Source organism: Condylura cristata, unplaced genomic scaffold, assembly GCF_000260355.1.
Source record: "Condylura cristata isolate star-nosed mole 26May11 unplaced genomic scaffold, ConCri1.0 scaffold00020, whole genome shotgun sequence".
Taxonomy (NCBI): Eukaryota; Metazoa; Chordata; class Mammalia; order Eulipotyphla; family Talpidae; genus Condylura; species Condylura cristata.
The window spans coordinates 4164985-4181195 of record NW_004567121.1 but is presented as its reverse complement, the minus strand read 5'-3'; the positions used below and the strand labels follow the sequence as shown (position 1 = coordinate 4181195).

Sequence of the window (16211 nt, the reverse complement as noted above, 5' to 3'; positions counted from 1 at the left end):
GGAGGTAGAGAAGGAGTTCCTTAACTAGACCCAAAAAGCAATAATCTCACAAGATTGCTAAATTCAACATTAAAAGTATTTGCTTCTCAAGCTACTATAAAAAAGGTAAGATGACAAAACACTAAGGAGAAGATGCTGAGGTCTATAAGTAAACCAGGAACTAGTCTCTTGACTAGATAAAACATTCTTATAAATCTATAATAAACACTGACAATGCTAGAGCCTTCCTGGTGGCACAGGGGTTGAAGTCTCAGTGCCTTCAAAGTATTGCCTGCCACTGCTGCAGGATGCATGAGTTTGATCCACAGCCAGGGAGCTAACTCATAATGATGCAGATCTCTCCTATCTCGCCCACTGCACCCCTCAGCAATATTATTTTAGTAAAAATGTGCCTGTTCAACTACTCCCCACTTTGTCTCTGGTGAATCCTCTGATCCCCATCCCCCCCAACTTCTGGCCTAAAACCCAGTTCTGTTATGCATTGAAAAAAAAAAAAAAAAGACTGACAATATTGAAACAAAATTGAAATTTCATAGAGAGGTCTTTTAAATGGCTAAAAATTTGAAATAATGACCGATCATATTTCAAGCACACAAGTGCAAACTTTAACAGCAATGAGCTATACATTCACCAATAAAGCAAATTTTAAAATTTCTGGCATCAAAGAGCTGAAGATATAAAACAATAATGCTGCAGTTCAAGTGTAACTAATTACACTCACTAAGGACAACAGAGTGGCCTTACCTAATAAAACTTGAGATAAGCATTAAGTAACAACTCAGTAATTCACTCCTGTATATACACTGTAGAGAAACTTGTACAACTGCCCCAGGAGATAATAAAATAAAGTGCACTGGAATAGCACTGTTAGTAGTAACAAAAATTTGAAAAGTAAAGACAGGCTACACTTTTCATCAACAAGAGAATAAGCCATAAGATTGTCATGCAATAATAGCATTCAACAAAAATGAATAGTTAAATGCAACGAAATGAACAAATCTGAACATTTTTTGACTGAAGAAATCAGATACAAGGGAACACTATATAAAATCCATACATATTTTCAGAAGTACTCTCTCAGGTATTATAACTATTTTTAAAAAGCAAGGATATTAGTTACCACCATAAAAATATAACCATAATTAACGTATATGGAGGGAGCTAAGATCAGGAGGAGGCATAAAGACAACTGTAGGGTGTTTTGCAGTGTTCTGATTTTCTTTTACCTAATTGTGCTTCTAAAAATATATTAAAGTTACCCTCTGTTTGTTACTATGTAAAATGTTTGATTTCACAAAATTATTAATAAAAACTAGTTAAGAACCAAAACAATATGACCTTCACAAAAAATTCAGTTAGTAAATGGGAACCTTCCTACAAGAGTCCACTGAGTTTTATAACATCTAAATTAAAGCCAAGAGGAAGATGTACACAAGCCAGGCAGTACACAAGCCAAGCGAGAAAGCAACCTTACCAGAACTTACGTAAACAGTGTACAAGTGCATACATGTCAACACTGCAACTTGACTTACCTTCACTCGTAATTCCTTCATAGGTGGAGGCAACAGAAGGCCTCGAATCTGAGTTACAATGGGACCTTCTACTCCAGGAACAATGATTGTATCTCCTTCCTTCAAACGACCATTAATCAATATTACATCTATAGTGGTGCCCATTCCTGGGAGAGCCTTAACCTAAGAGACAGTATTGCAAAGGGAGTGAAATACATGCTACAATATACCTCAATGACTAAATGTAGTATCAGAAAACATCCCCACCGAAAAGGCATAAATTGGAAAGTTGACCAGTATTACCTCCATCACCTGGGCCCTCAGCTCTTCACAGTGGGCAAGTCTCTTGCTCAACATGGTCTGAGTTAACTCAACAAGAAGGTAGATCAGACTTCCCATGCCATCACCAGTATGTGCAGAGGTAGGTACCAATGACACGAAAGTGCGGGGATCTTTATTCTCATAAAACAAAGCTGCATTCAAACCCTAGAGACATGAAAAGCAAGAGTATTCCAAAAATCAAGCTGTAAAAAGAGGTACCCAAGAATAGAAAATAGATGAATAAGTGTTACTCATTCTGAAGCTACACAAAAACAGATCATAATCTGTAATATTAACTATATTACAGAAATGCCAACTCAATTTTTAAATCCAGACCACAAAAAAAGATCTTTGAACTATGAACTATGCTATAAAAAGGAATAGGATAAGGGAAAAGAATGAAACACAATAATAACCATTAGAATAAAGACAGTAGTGATGAAAATACTAACTTTATAATAAATATAATGGAATAAATATTTTGATATAAGTTCTTAATGTGGGAACACTTTCTTACCTGCTGCGCAAATTCCACAATAATAGCCTTTGCTCGCTCCTCAAATTCATCTTTTGTATTCTTCTTCTGCTTTTTTAAAGTAGCAGCCACATCAGAGTCAGGGCTCTTTTTCCAGTCATACAACCTATCAATCTGGAAAAGGCTTTTCGTAAGAAACACCTCTAAAACATCCAAAATACTTGGGAGTTTAATTAAGATTAAAAGCTCCAGAAAATTCCTAGTGTTTGCATACATGCTATGGTCACAGTCTCTCTCCATATCCAAATGTATAAATTATGTACCTGAAGTCCTTTATACCCTAGCTTAACTGTATTTTTTTCTTAAATTATAAACACTTGAAATTATCATGCACTCAACCTACAACCAGTTCAGGAGAGGATTCCAGTGGCTTATCCGAGAGCCTATCCCAGTGAAAGAAAGATAAGCTCCTAGTATTACCACATAACCACTAACAAACATATTACTGGAAATCCAAAGTGGTTTTGTTAAGCACATGGGAACATGGGTTAATTACAGCAAGTACCATTACCAGGAAAATTACATACCAAGAAAGTTGAAAGCAAAAAATGAAGTTCTTTCTTCTTTCAGAAAATAACCCATTTTAACTGCCTCACTGATCAAATTAGAATTAAATTTGCTTAATTTCATAAGCTTTCCAAAAGTAGGTTAGTATAGAGAGGAAAAAAATAAAAGCAAAAAAAAAATCTATTGGATTACTTTATGGTGATAATATAAAAAAAGTAGACAAATATGAAAACTACGAAGGAGAAATAAGTTGACACAGATAATAACAAAGATGATATTTAGCATATAAGGTTATTATACTCAAAAGCTGGTAAAACTCACTGACTTTAAAAGAAAAACATGTAACCTGTACTTTAAAAGTATATAATCTGCAATGAAAAATTTATTAGCAGTTGAATAGCAATTACATGCTACCAAGCATTCTCCTAAAGATAAAGCAATAAAAATTATCCCATTTCGAAGATATGGAGAAAGAAAATGATTAAAAAAAAAACTTGTGAGAACAGTATTAAAAGAAATAACAATTTTTAGGAAAGTCCTATAGTGGAAAAACAGAGCAGAACATCTGAATGAGTATCAACCACGACTGGAGGACTGTTAAGTCTATACATCTCAATTATTAAACCCAAATAGCATAAAAATAAACTACTATATAGTAACTTTGGTAAAATGCTTAAAATATCCTAAAAGTAGTCAAAGACAAAAAAAGACACCATTACATACATGGAGACAAAGAATGAGTAAATACCAGAAACAAGGATAAAGTTAAAAAAAAATTTTAAATCTAAAATTCTGTATCAAGTGAAAATATTCAGAAGACATTTTCATTTAAATTGATAAAGAATAATACACAAAGACATGTAACCAACACTTAGAAGGAAAATATCCTTTAAATTCTTAAAAGCAAAAATATTAATGATATAAGTGTCCAACTTAAGAAGTTGGAAAAGCATCCTCTCACCGCCCCTGAGCCTCTGGCCTGTACCCCAGTCCTGTATGCACAAATAAATAAATCTTTAAAAAAAAAAAAAAAAAGGAAGTTGGAAAAGCAAATGGAAACAGAAGACTGTGATAAAATGAATGCAGGAAACCAAAGACATATAGCCAATACAGAATATTGATAAATCCAAAAGCATTATTTGAAAGATACAAAATGACTTAATTGAAATAACTATTATATTTCCACTAAGCATCACTGAGAATCAACGTATATATATATATACCACATTATATTCACCACTAATATCCAATTCTACTCTACATACCATTGTCCCCTTAGTCCTAATTTAAGTACTCCACTCATCACTTTTTGTTAGCCATTAATTAGTATAATAGTCCAAGTTTAGTTTTGTTCTATTTTCCTTGTTTGTTTTCCCTGTATACCACATATCTGAGAAATAATAGTGTTTAATTATGTATGCTTTATTTTACTAAGCATGTGATTACCCTCTAGATACATCCATATTGTGAAATGACAAAAGTTTTCATCTATTCTTTTTCTTTGAACATTAGAAATTCCTTTATTCATCTTAAACCTGTATAGCATGTCACTGTGTATATAGACTACCCTTTATTCATTCGTCAAGTCAAAGGGGACTTAGGTTGCTTTCAATTCTCACCTACTATAAAGTGTGGCAGGTACATGGGGATTCACAGGTCTGAATTAGTGAAGAGGTGGCTGGAGGGCAAATACCCAGGAGCTGGGATAAGTGGATCTAATGGAGTAACTATTTAAATTTTTGAGAAATCGGGCCCTCCCTGGTGGCGCAGTGGGTTAAAGCACAGCACTAAGAAGCTAAAGCCACTTCCACATGAGTTCGATTCCCACCTGCCCCGGAGGTGACCACATGGCGTGGTAGACCTCTCCTGACCCGCTCGCTGCTCCCCTCAGCAGTGTACTTCATAGATCTGCCTGTTCTGTTCCCTACTCTGTCTCTGGTGAAGCCTCTCGCGTGTATCCCAGTTCTGTATGCACAAACAAATCTTTAAAAAAAATTTTTTTGAGAAATCTCTATATTGCTTCCCATGGTTGTACCACTTTACAGTCCCACCAACCATGTTTCCCTTTTGCTCACATCCTCTGCTAACACTTCTTTCTCATCTTTTGGATAGCAGCCATTCTTACAGGTATGACGTGATAACTGCTTTGATGTTGATATGTCACTATTACATTTCCCTAAAATAAAGGCTTTTTTCCCAAGTGTGACCATCTATATGTCTTCTCTGTAGACATTCAGGGCCCTCCCTGGTGGCAAATTTGGTTTAAAGCGCAGTACGGCGAAATTAGCTGTGGTTGCTTCAGCGTGAGTTTGATCCCGCGTGAGTTTGATCCCTGGCCCTTAGAAATACCCACATGGCACAGCAGATCTTGCCCGTCTCGCCCGCTGCTCCCCGTAGTAGTGTACTTTGTTGATCTACTTGGTTCTGCTCCCTATTCTGTCTCTGGTGAATCCTCTCACTGCCCCTGCACCTCTGGCCTGCATCCCAGTTCTGTATGCATAAACAAGTAAATTTAAAAAAAGAAATGTCTACTCCCATGTCCATTTTTAATTTGGTTATTTGTTTTCTATTGCTCAGTTTTATTAATCCTTTGTATATTCTGGATATTCACACCTTGCTGGATTTGATATGGATATATTTTCTGCCAGTTCACAAGATGTCTTTCCATATTTTTTTTTGCATTTTTTAAAGTATATAATAGTTTACTGTCTTTCCATTTTAATGTAAACTTTTCACTATGCAGAATCTTTTCAGTTTGATGTAGTTCCACTGTTTCCTTTTGCTTTGTTATCCTTGCCACTGGAGTCCTTCAGCACATCAATAGGGCTGATAGTTTTCAACTATGTATTTTATAGTTTCTCGCCTGACATCCAAGTTTTTAATTCATTTTAAATTTACATAGTGTTCCAGTTTCACTTTTTGTATGTGGCTGTCCAGTTTTGCCAACAGCATTTATTGAAGAGACTTTATAAGACTTTGTAAGCTCTCCACTCCTTTGTGGTAAATAAGTTGTCCGTCTGTGTGTGTTCTTATTTCTGACCTTTCAATTCTATTCCATTGATCTATTTTTATTCTACTACCTACCTGTCTTAATCAGTATTGATTTGCAGTATAGTTCAAAGGGAACCTGATACCTATTTTTTTATTCAGAAATGTTTTTGCAGTTCCAAATAAATTTTATTATTTTTGTTTATTTCTGTAAAAAAATGTCAAGGGATTGGGCCCTCCCTGATGGCGCAGCAGGTTAAAGCACAGCACTAAGAAGCTAAAGCCACTTCCGCATGAGTTCGATTCCCGCCTGCCCCGGAGGTGACCACATGGCGTGGCAGACCTCTCCTGACCCGCCCACTCCTCCCCTCAGCAGTGTACTTCGTCCATCTACCTGTTCTGTTCCCCACTCTGTCTCTGGTGAAGCCTCTCACCATCCCTGAGCCTCTGGCCTGCAACCCAGTTCTATATGCACAAATAAATCTTTAAAAAAAAAAAAAAATGGGTCTTCACCAAAGATATTCATATGGCAAATAAGCTCATGAAAAGATGCTTCCTACCGTACACGATCAGGGAACTATAAATTAAAACAACACAATCTTGCTACATACCTATTAGAATGGAAAAAATCCAAAATACTAAGAATACCAAATACTGGTTGGTGAGCATGTGGAACAACATGAATTCTCACTAACTTTTGTGGAAACACAAAAATGATAGTCACTTTGATAATTTCTTACAAAACTAAACATACTTTATCATCTAGGTATCATACTCCTTGGTATTTACCTAGGAATTAAAAATTTACACCACCCCAAAACCAGCACATAAATGTTTACTCATAATGCAAAACTTAGGTGTCCTTCAGTGGGTGGATGGATAAACTGTGCTATATCTGGACAATGGAATATTATTCAGTACTTCAGTGCTAAAAGGAAATGAAGTGCCAAGCCATGAAAAGACATGGAGGACACATTAATACATAAGACAGTAAGTGAAAGACAACAAACTGAAAAGACTACATACCGTAGGATTCCAACTATATGACACTCTGGAAAAGGCAAAACTACGGAGACAGTAAAGAAGATCAGTGGATAACATGAATGAATAGGTAGGACACAGAATTTTTAGGCAAGAAAATACTATGATACCATGATGGATATATGTCATTATACAGTTATCCAATGCCATAGGATGTACACCAACAGTGAAGAACCTTTATGTACACTATGGACATTTTAGGTAATAATCATGAGTAAATGTAGGTTCATCAACAGCATCAAACATACCACTATGATGGAAAGGAGAACACTGGGGAGGCTGTGTATGTAATTACAGGTGGCTGTATATGGATATTTATGAATTTTTCTGTGAACCTTAAACTGCTCTTAAAAAAGGAAAATCTGGCCCTCCCTGGTGGCGCAGCGGGTTAAAGCACAGCACTGAGAATCTAAAGCCGCTTCCGCATGGGTTCGATTCCCGCCTGCCCCGGAGGTGACCACATGGCTGGCAGACCTCTCCTGACCCGCCCGCTGCTCCCCTCAGCAGTGTACTTCGTCGATCCGCCTGTTCTGCTCCCCACTCTGTCTCTGGTGAAGCCTCTCACCCTCCGCATCTCTGGCCTGTACCCCAGTTCTGTATGAATAAATAAATAAATCTTAAAAAAAAAAAAAAAAAAGGAAAATCTGAAACAGAAAATTAGTAAATGCCCACAAAGTATTACTAAGTCACTTTTGTCAAGTTAACACCAAGAGATACAAAGTGTCTATCTAACAAAAAATAACAATCATTCACAACAAAACAATTAAGGCCAGCAAACACTAACCAACCCAGACACAGAAAGAAATTCCCCTTAGTCTGGTAGCATTTACAAAAAACCAAAATCTTACAACTGATTAATAATTTATAATGAAGGATCAAGCACTTGCCCCCAAAGACCAGAAAGAATGCAGAATTATTCATCATAGTTTGACAAGTCCAGTTAGTAAAAGTAAGGAAGAAAAAATTCAGAGCAAATAGATAAGGGAAAATATACAACAGTAATTGCAGGTAACATAATAATGTACATAGAAAATCTCACATGATGTATAGAAAGTTTCTAGGACTAATCAGTGATTTTAACAAGCTCACAAAATAAAAGATCAGTATGTAAAAATCAATTGTCTTTCTATGTAAAAGTGACAAGTAAAAATCCAAATTTTAATGCTATTTACAATAGTATCAAAACTATGAAATAGAGCTAATTTTAGAAAAATAAATCCAACACATTGATAACAAAACTATAAAATACTGCCATGAGAGTAAAGTCTAAATAATACAGATATTTCATTGCTCAGAAGACTCAATTTGGTTAAAATGTCAACTGTCAGGCCTCACTGGTGATGAAGGGGTTAAAGTCTCAGTGCTGTCAAGCTATGACCAGCCACTACAGCATGACCTCACTTATCTTGCCTACTGCTCCTCTCAGCAGTATATTTCAGTGGGTCCACCTGCTCTGCTCCGCACTCTCTCTGGTGACTCCTCTTACCCACCTCACCTCTGGGCCTATCCTAGTTCTTTCTTTCTTACATACATACATAAATATAAAAATAAAACAAGATGTCATTTCTCCCTGAATTTATCTATAGATTAAATACAATCTTAATCAGAATCCTCAAAGTTTTTTGTAAAAACTAAGAGATTAATGCTAAATTTTATAAAGAAAAAATTCAAGGATATAAAACAATTTCCAGAAACCAAAAGCTGAACTTAACACTACTTGTTTTCAAAACTTTACTAAGAAATTGCAAAAATCATAACAGGATAATAAAGGCATGAACATATTGGTTAATAAAAGACAAACATTAAGAGACACACACACTTATCTATATAAATTGTCAAATTTACAACAAAGTCTTTGAAGTCAGTCATAGGAAAAACTATTATTTTCAACAAAAACTTTGAACAAGATATTTATATGGAAATAAATAAAGCTTGACCCTCACCACACATTAAGCACAAACATTAAAGATATTTACAAAAATGTTAAATATCTAGGGCCCTCCCTGGTGGGACAATGGATTAAAGCACAGCACTATGAAGCTATTTGCAGCCACTGCAGCATGAGTTCAATCCCTGACCAGGGAGATGGCCCACATGGCATGGCAGACCTCTCCTGACACGCCTGCTGCTCCCCTTAGCAATGTGGTTCAGTACTTCAGCCTATTCTGCTCCCCACTCTTTCCCTGGTGAATCCTCTCACACACAATGCCCCTCCCCACCCTCTGGTTTGTATCCCAGTCTTGTGTACATAAACAAAATAAATCTTAAAAAAAAGGTAAAATATCTACAAACAGTGGAGAAAATGTTCAGGATCTTGGGGTATGAAAAGATTGCTTATATAATACACAATAAACACAAAGTATTTAAATATTCTCAAATTGGATTTTGTCAAATTTAGAACATTCTGTTCTTAAAAACACATCAAGAAAATGAAACACTAAGTCCTTAACTATAAGAATATATATGAAATAACTGCATAATTGACAGAAGACTTAAAACATAAAGAACTTTCAAAACTCAACACACTAATCAAGTATTCTTTTTGAATACTTCAAAAAGAAGTCATGCCATGATATCTGATAGCATGAGTCACCATGGAAACTCAAATTAAGCTATAGTTCTTAAGCACTATAGTTATTAAAATGGCTTGCTACAGATAGGGCAAGTGTCAGCAAAAATGTATATAGAAACTGGAACTCATACATAGCTCATTGAATGTAAAATGGTATAATCTCTTCTGAAAAATTATCAGTTTCTCATAAAGTTGAACTTATGTATACCATGATTTTTACTGAAAGTGAACAGAAACAAATGTCTACACAGATTTACATAAATGTTTGTAGTGGTTTTACTAATAACCTAAATTTGGAAGCAATCTCAATATCCTTCAATCATAAAGCATAGTATCACTCATATAATCAAACATAACTTGGCAAAAAAAGGGAAAATACCTGTGTATAATAACATGGATAAATTTATTTTGAGTAGTTGAAATGACAAATTAATCCACATGCTGCGCAATGCCTTTAATATAAAAAACAGGCAAAACTAGTCTGTGTGATAGAAAGATCATCAGTATTTGGGATTGGAAATGTGGGCAGGCTATAAATGAACATTCTGGGAATATGGAGTTATTCTATATTCTGAAAGATGATGGTTACATAAAACCAATAAAGTAATTAAGAATCAATTTCTCAGAATTTAATTTTCCAAGAGAGCTTACCTTATTGAGTGCAACAATGAAGGGGCACTTTTTAGATTTCAGAAGGTTAATAGATTCAATTGTCTGGGGCTCCAAACCATGCATAATATCAACAACTAAAATGGCAATATCACAAAGAGAACTTCCTCTGTTTCTCAGATTACTATTGAAAAGAAGAAAAGAATACATAAATAGCAATAGTGAAATGAACACTTTCCACTTGTCAAATTTTTAATTTCTTTGTAAAGCCTAAATAACAAGAACAAAATGAAGTACATGCATTAAATTCAAGTGCCATTAGCCCTTAACTTGCCAAATGCTTATCTGACAGTGAACTGACATCAGTTGGAATGAGTTAGTTCCAGCAGTTACTCCAATATTTCTGCCAATTTTACTGACCAAGTTTTTTGCGCTAAGGAACAAGGCCAAGAGGCAACAGGATAAAATTCCACCTGTAATGGGTTTCACAGGAGATAGACCAGGTATGTATTAGGATTTGCTCTTTAAAAGTAAGACTTCTCTCTATAAAACACAAGTATTCATATAAAATAGTACTCAGTGAGGCACAAATGAGGATTAGTAGTTACTGGGACTAAATTTTAAATACTATCCAAAGATTAATAGCTAGCAAATACCTTACCATCACTGAACTTTTAGACTTAATGGTTTCAAGCAATATGCTTGATGACAAAAGATTCTTACCTGAAAGATTCATGCCCTGGAGTATCAATAATCAGCATTCCGGGTATCCGTACATTCTCTCTGTCAAACTAGAAAAGGTGGGAAGAAGTGAAGAGTTTACAGAAGTCAAAACACTTAAAGTTTCTTTACAGAATTACTATTCTGCAATAAAAACTTGAATACACCACTTTCCCCAAATGAACTGCTTTAAAACAATCAACCAATAAAGCACAGCAATTATTATTTTCATTAATATTAGTTTTGCAAAAATAAAGCTAAAATGATAAAAGACTCCCTTTATAAGAGTCATAAAATATGGTACAATCGAAATTTGAAAGACTGACAGCAACAATAACAGAGCAGTCCTCCAAGTGATTATTTATAAAAAAAAAATAATGACATGGCAAGGTGTTCTTAGTATTTTGGAAAATTTGTCTAATCCAATTTTAAAGCAATTTAAACTCTTGAGAAATATCCCAGGGGGTGTTTTAAAGAAATTTTTTCCACTAACCTAAAATATCACATACAGTCAGTATCTTTATTCAAATATCATGAATACTTTATTTTCTGGACAGAAGTATATAAAAATTCCAAGAGGCCTGATTGAACATGCTCTTTAACTTTCAAATTTCAGTCTCAAACACACATAAAACATTGTATATGTTGTTCATTTATAATTTTTGTTAATTTCCAAGTGACTTTTTAAAACTTTATTTCCTGATCTATGTCAAAATGTTTCAAATGCAAAACTTTTCAAATTTGCATTTTCATGGTCTAAAATCATTGAGCATCATCATTTTTCCACTTCAGTGCATTGAATATAAACACTATAACTACACTGTCATATAAAGGTTATCCTGGTAACTTTAATAAAGGCCTAATAAAAATCATACTTTTTAACTATGTTGTACAATAAATCAGATTTCAAGTTATGGCAATTGGTGGAGTAAGCTATAATAAACTAATACATAGAAATACCAAATTAAATACAACCACAATAAATATTAAATGACAAATTTGAAAAGCTGTTAAGAAAAGTGTCCCAAAATACAATTTTAAATTACATACTGAAATGGGATTCAGTATAACTGAAAAACTGACCCAGAACAAACAACAACAAAATGCACAAAGGCCAAAACCGACTTTCTAAGTTAAAAAACACAAAGTAACTCCTCAGTTTTCATAAACTTGAGTAATAATGCTGTTATTCCTTTCACAAGGATTTACCAGAAAGCAAACTTCATAAAACACATCTGGGGGCAAGGGGGAGGGAGACAAAAACTGTAGTTATAAGCAGAGACACTATCTACATACAAAACTAATAAGAAAAAGGAATAAAGGGGAACATTGGCATATAATAATATATTCTGTATGTCTCAGCTATCAATTTATTGCTTTTCTGTTCCAAATATACCACTTTCACCTGCTCTGCGATAAAGAACTGGGGAATTAGTTTCAAGGCTCAGTTCCAGGTCTGAGCAGTAATATAGAAGATGAGCCTAAAATATCCTGTTATACCAGACACCATGAATGCAACAAAAGAACAGTAAGATTACTATAATTATATTAAAAAGACTCAAGAATAAACCACTGGACAAAGATAATAACCAAAATGGATTAAAATATAGTAGATCTATTTAAATGTATATGTGTATAATAACACCAAGCCAAACTGGTCACTGTTTAAGAAGCTCATAAGTAAAGGTAAAGGATCAAGCCTTTCCTATAGTTAGTATCACTGAGTAACCCACCATTAATTGGGTGGAGTATTTCTATTATGTAATCCAATAAAGATTCAGGATGGGATTTAACTAGCAACATTTCGCAACCCCTACCTATATTAAAAGCACAGATTACATAAAAGTACTAGAAGAGTTATGAATGGAATGGAGCATAGATTGCTTATGAGATTACCAGCAAATTTTGCTCTCAACATAGATATATAAATGAATTACAATACTTCATTACTGCATAATATTTACCATAACCAAATAGAGTATTTCCAAAGTAGAGGGAAAAATACATGATCGATTAAAATAGAAGGAAAAAAAATAGAGAAGGAAAGAAAAATTTTCATGTTCAACCATGGAGAAAAATGACATGCTCTAATTTCAGAATGAATGCCTCTTGGAGCAAGAGGGGAAATGGGATTTGAGGATTAACACAGTATCTGATATATAAAAAGATATGATGCTAAATAGGGCAAAATAACACATGCACATAGCTGTTATACTTTTTTTTCCCTAGGTAGTTTATACACAATTTATAAAACACTTAAAATACAATTTACTTACATTTTTAATCATCTTCGTCTGTTCATTAATAGCTTCAAGGGGAACATTGGTGGCCCCGATTTGCTGTGTGATACCACCTGCTTCACCATCTTGTACATGTGTATGACGCAGCTAGGATAAGACAGCATTTAGGTATGTGTTTTGAAATATGAAGCAAAAAGAAAGCTGCAATCTATCTGCTGTAATGAGAACTGCCTAAGGCCCTATGCTTTCTTTTCAGACTGTATTATTCATTCATTATAGTTATTTTAAAATTCTTAGTTTTTACTGTAAAAGATTGAATCAATGCATAGAAAACTTCTTACTTTATCTAGAATTTTTGTCTTCCCTGTGTCCACATGTCCAAGTACACAAATAACAGGGGCTCTTAGCTTTTCTGTATTTACATTTTTACTATGCTCAAGTCGCCGTTTCTAGAAATGAAAACAATCACAAGTATTATTTCAAATCATACTACATTATTTTCCTTTATTTTGCCTTAGCAAGAGAATGTCACAATCTACATTCAAGTTCTTTGCTGATTTTTAATTACACATAACAACATTTTGCAAATAAAGTTTATGTTCTAATTTGCATCACAGTACCATTGGAGAAAGAAAAACCTCTCAATACTGATGTCAGAACTGCACATAACATAAATAATGGTATGAAGTGTGAGTTTAAATTTTCCTAACACTTTTACACATAGTACTTTTATCTAACTTACACAGTGGTTAATGTAAAAAGATACAGTTGCATTCATAAATCACTAATGGACTATGATGAATAACTGGGGCTCTAGTGATCTGCACATGAATACACACTTGTACAGGTGTCAACCTATATCCATAAAACATACATAGTATTGTGAATCAATGTAGTATTGTACATACATAGTATTGTAAATCAATGTAGTATTGTACATTTACAATTAGTATTAAAAAAAAATAAGTTTATTGATTTACAAGTGAAGAACTATAGAGCCCTCCCTGATGGCACAAGGGGTTGAAGCATAGCACTATGAAGCTATACATAGCCACTGCAGCAGGAGTTTGATCCCCAACATTGGAGCTGACCCACAAGGCACAGCAGACCTCTGCTGTCTCTTCTGCTCCCCTCAACAGTATATATCAGTCAGTCTGCCCGTTCTGTGTCCCACTCTGTCTCTGGTGAATCCTCTCCCCTCCTGCACCTCTGGCCTGTACCCCAGTTCCTGGATGCATAAATTTATTTATAAATAATTTTTAAATTTACTTATAAATCTAAAGCCATCAATTTCAAAACTTTAGTATTAAAATTTTTTTATAAAACTTACAATAACAAGCGTTTACTGACGCCTCTATCATGAAAAATGAATTTGCAAAAATTCCTAAGATACTACAACTTCCATATCAGCCACTAAACATCTGAAAGCTTATCCTTGAATCACAATGTATTTCTTTGTAGCATCTAGCTAAATACCTTAGTTTCCTGAAGACCAAACAAAAACACATGACAGTGATCATTTAAGATGACAAGGTTTTCTACTATAACAAAACTGGCATTCAAATGAGAGACTTTGATCAAAACTCCAAAGTAATATCATTTACAAACCTATTTTCCATCTACAAATAATTTGTGGGTGAAGGCCAGGGATGCTATTCAATATCCTAATATAGAGCAGTCTCCTTCCAAAAAGTAGCTGACTCCAAAAAGACAACATATATAAGGGTTGACAGAAACCTCAATTTATAACAGACCATCTTAGCTCTTCAGAAATTCAGGAAATGTAGTCCTATCTAGACTTTTACAGAAAAACAAGGATATACAGGCATTTAAACCAAAATTTGTAAAAATCGTAATAAACATTGAATGAGTCACACATGTGGAAAATCTACAAAAAACAAACAAAACTAAACTGAAGCAAACTTAGAAATCTGTAGAACTGAGGCTATCAGAGGGTGGAAGCTGGGGTGGGTATCAAAAGGAGGAGGGGCCCTATGATCTGGAGCAGAGGGTTGTACTCTGGTGATGGGCGTAGTAATAACACACGCCTGAAGAATATGCATCTATACCCCCAGAACATCTACAATGAAGAAAATCATTTATTCAATGAAAGCAAATTAAATTTCAATAAAGACAAAAGTTACACATGGAAAAAAACTACTGTTTTGACTTTGAAACAAACTAATTTTTTTAAAAACTAATTTTTAAATATTTAAACTAAACTTACATAATAAAAATTTCTAAACATCTGCTATATTCAGTAGGAAAAGTTAACTTACATTAGTCTGTACCAAACAAAAGCCTCATTAACAGCAGGTTTAAACAACTAAAGTAATCCAATGCCTCAGATTACCTCAAACACTTTAATATTTATAATCATTTTAATATTTATAATATTTTATATTTATAACATTTAATATTTATAACATTTATAACATTTTAATATTTATAATAATAAAGAGTACAAATGCTCAGAATACCTCTACATACTTATAAGCCATCAAAGATCATATAAAAATTTGGGTAAATTAGGGGAAAAAAAAGAATAAAGTTCTTAGACTAGACTAGTGTCAAAGACTTATTATGTTTCAAGATTAGTGAAGTACTACTCAAAAGCCTATTGTTAGAGAGTAAAGTTGAAATGATCAGAGGAGTGGAAAAGAATAAAGAGAATGTGAAAAATAAATACCTCAATTCTCCGTTTTGCTTTGTCATAAGCCCTTTCTTCTTTAGTTCGATCGTCATCAGAGTCATATTCAGATTCTGAACTCACTTCTTTACTTAGTTTTTTATCTAAAGTTTTTCCAGAATCTTTTTCATCTGATACCTTATCTTCATCTTCATCACCTTCACTGCCTTCACTTTCTTCTACTTCTTCTTCCTCTTCGCTCTCTTCTTCTTCATCATCATCATCTTCCTCCTCCTCATCGTCTTCAGGGTTTTCTTTTACTTCAATATGTACTGTGTTTCCTTCTTTCGGGAAAACAAAGATTTTAAAACAGATGAAAGATTAAAATGAGAAGTTTCTCTAAAGACCATAAGGAAGCAATACTGAGCAAGGGCAATGACACTGTATCCAAATTAATGCTTCCATACATCATTAAATGCAGTGTTTGTGTACATGCTACAATGGAGGTTATGATTTAATAAAAAATTAATGCATTAAC

General features: G+C 34.2%; 1 protein-coding gene across 1 annotated transcript in view; it reads right to left on the bottom strand.

Moving 5' to 3' along the window:
* EIF5B (eukaryotic translation initiation factor 5B) overlaps positions 1 to 16211 on the bottom strand; it is a 53961-nt gene that overhangs the window by 5996 nt on the left and 31754 nt on the right. Inside the window, exons 10-17 of the mRNA XM_004686162.2 lie at positions 15734 to 16017; positions 13386 to 13493; positions 13081 to 13191; positions 10808 to 10875; positions 10127 to 10268; positions 2350 to 2481; positions 1815 to 1997; positions 1533 to 1694 (exon numbers count right to left, since the gene is read on the bottom strand). Coding sequence (XP_004686219.1) covers positions 1533 to 1694; positions 1815 to 1997; positions 2350 to 2481; positions 10127 to 10268; positions 10808 to 10875; positions 13081 to 13191; positions 13386 to 13493; positions 15734 to 16017 — 1190 coding nt within the window. The remainder of the gene's footprint in view (positions 1 to 1532; positions 1695 to 1814; positions 1998 to 2349; positions 2482 to 10126; positions 10269 to 10807; positions 10876 to 13080; positions 13192 to 13385; positions 13494 to 15733; positions 16018 to 16211) is intronic.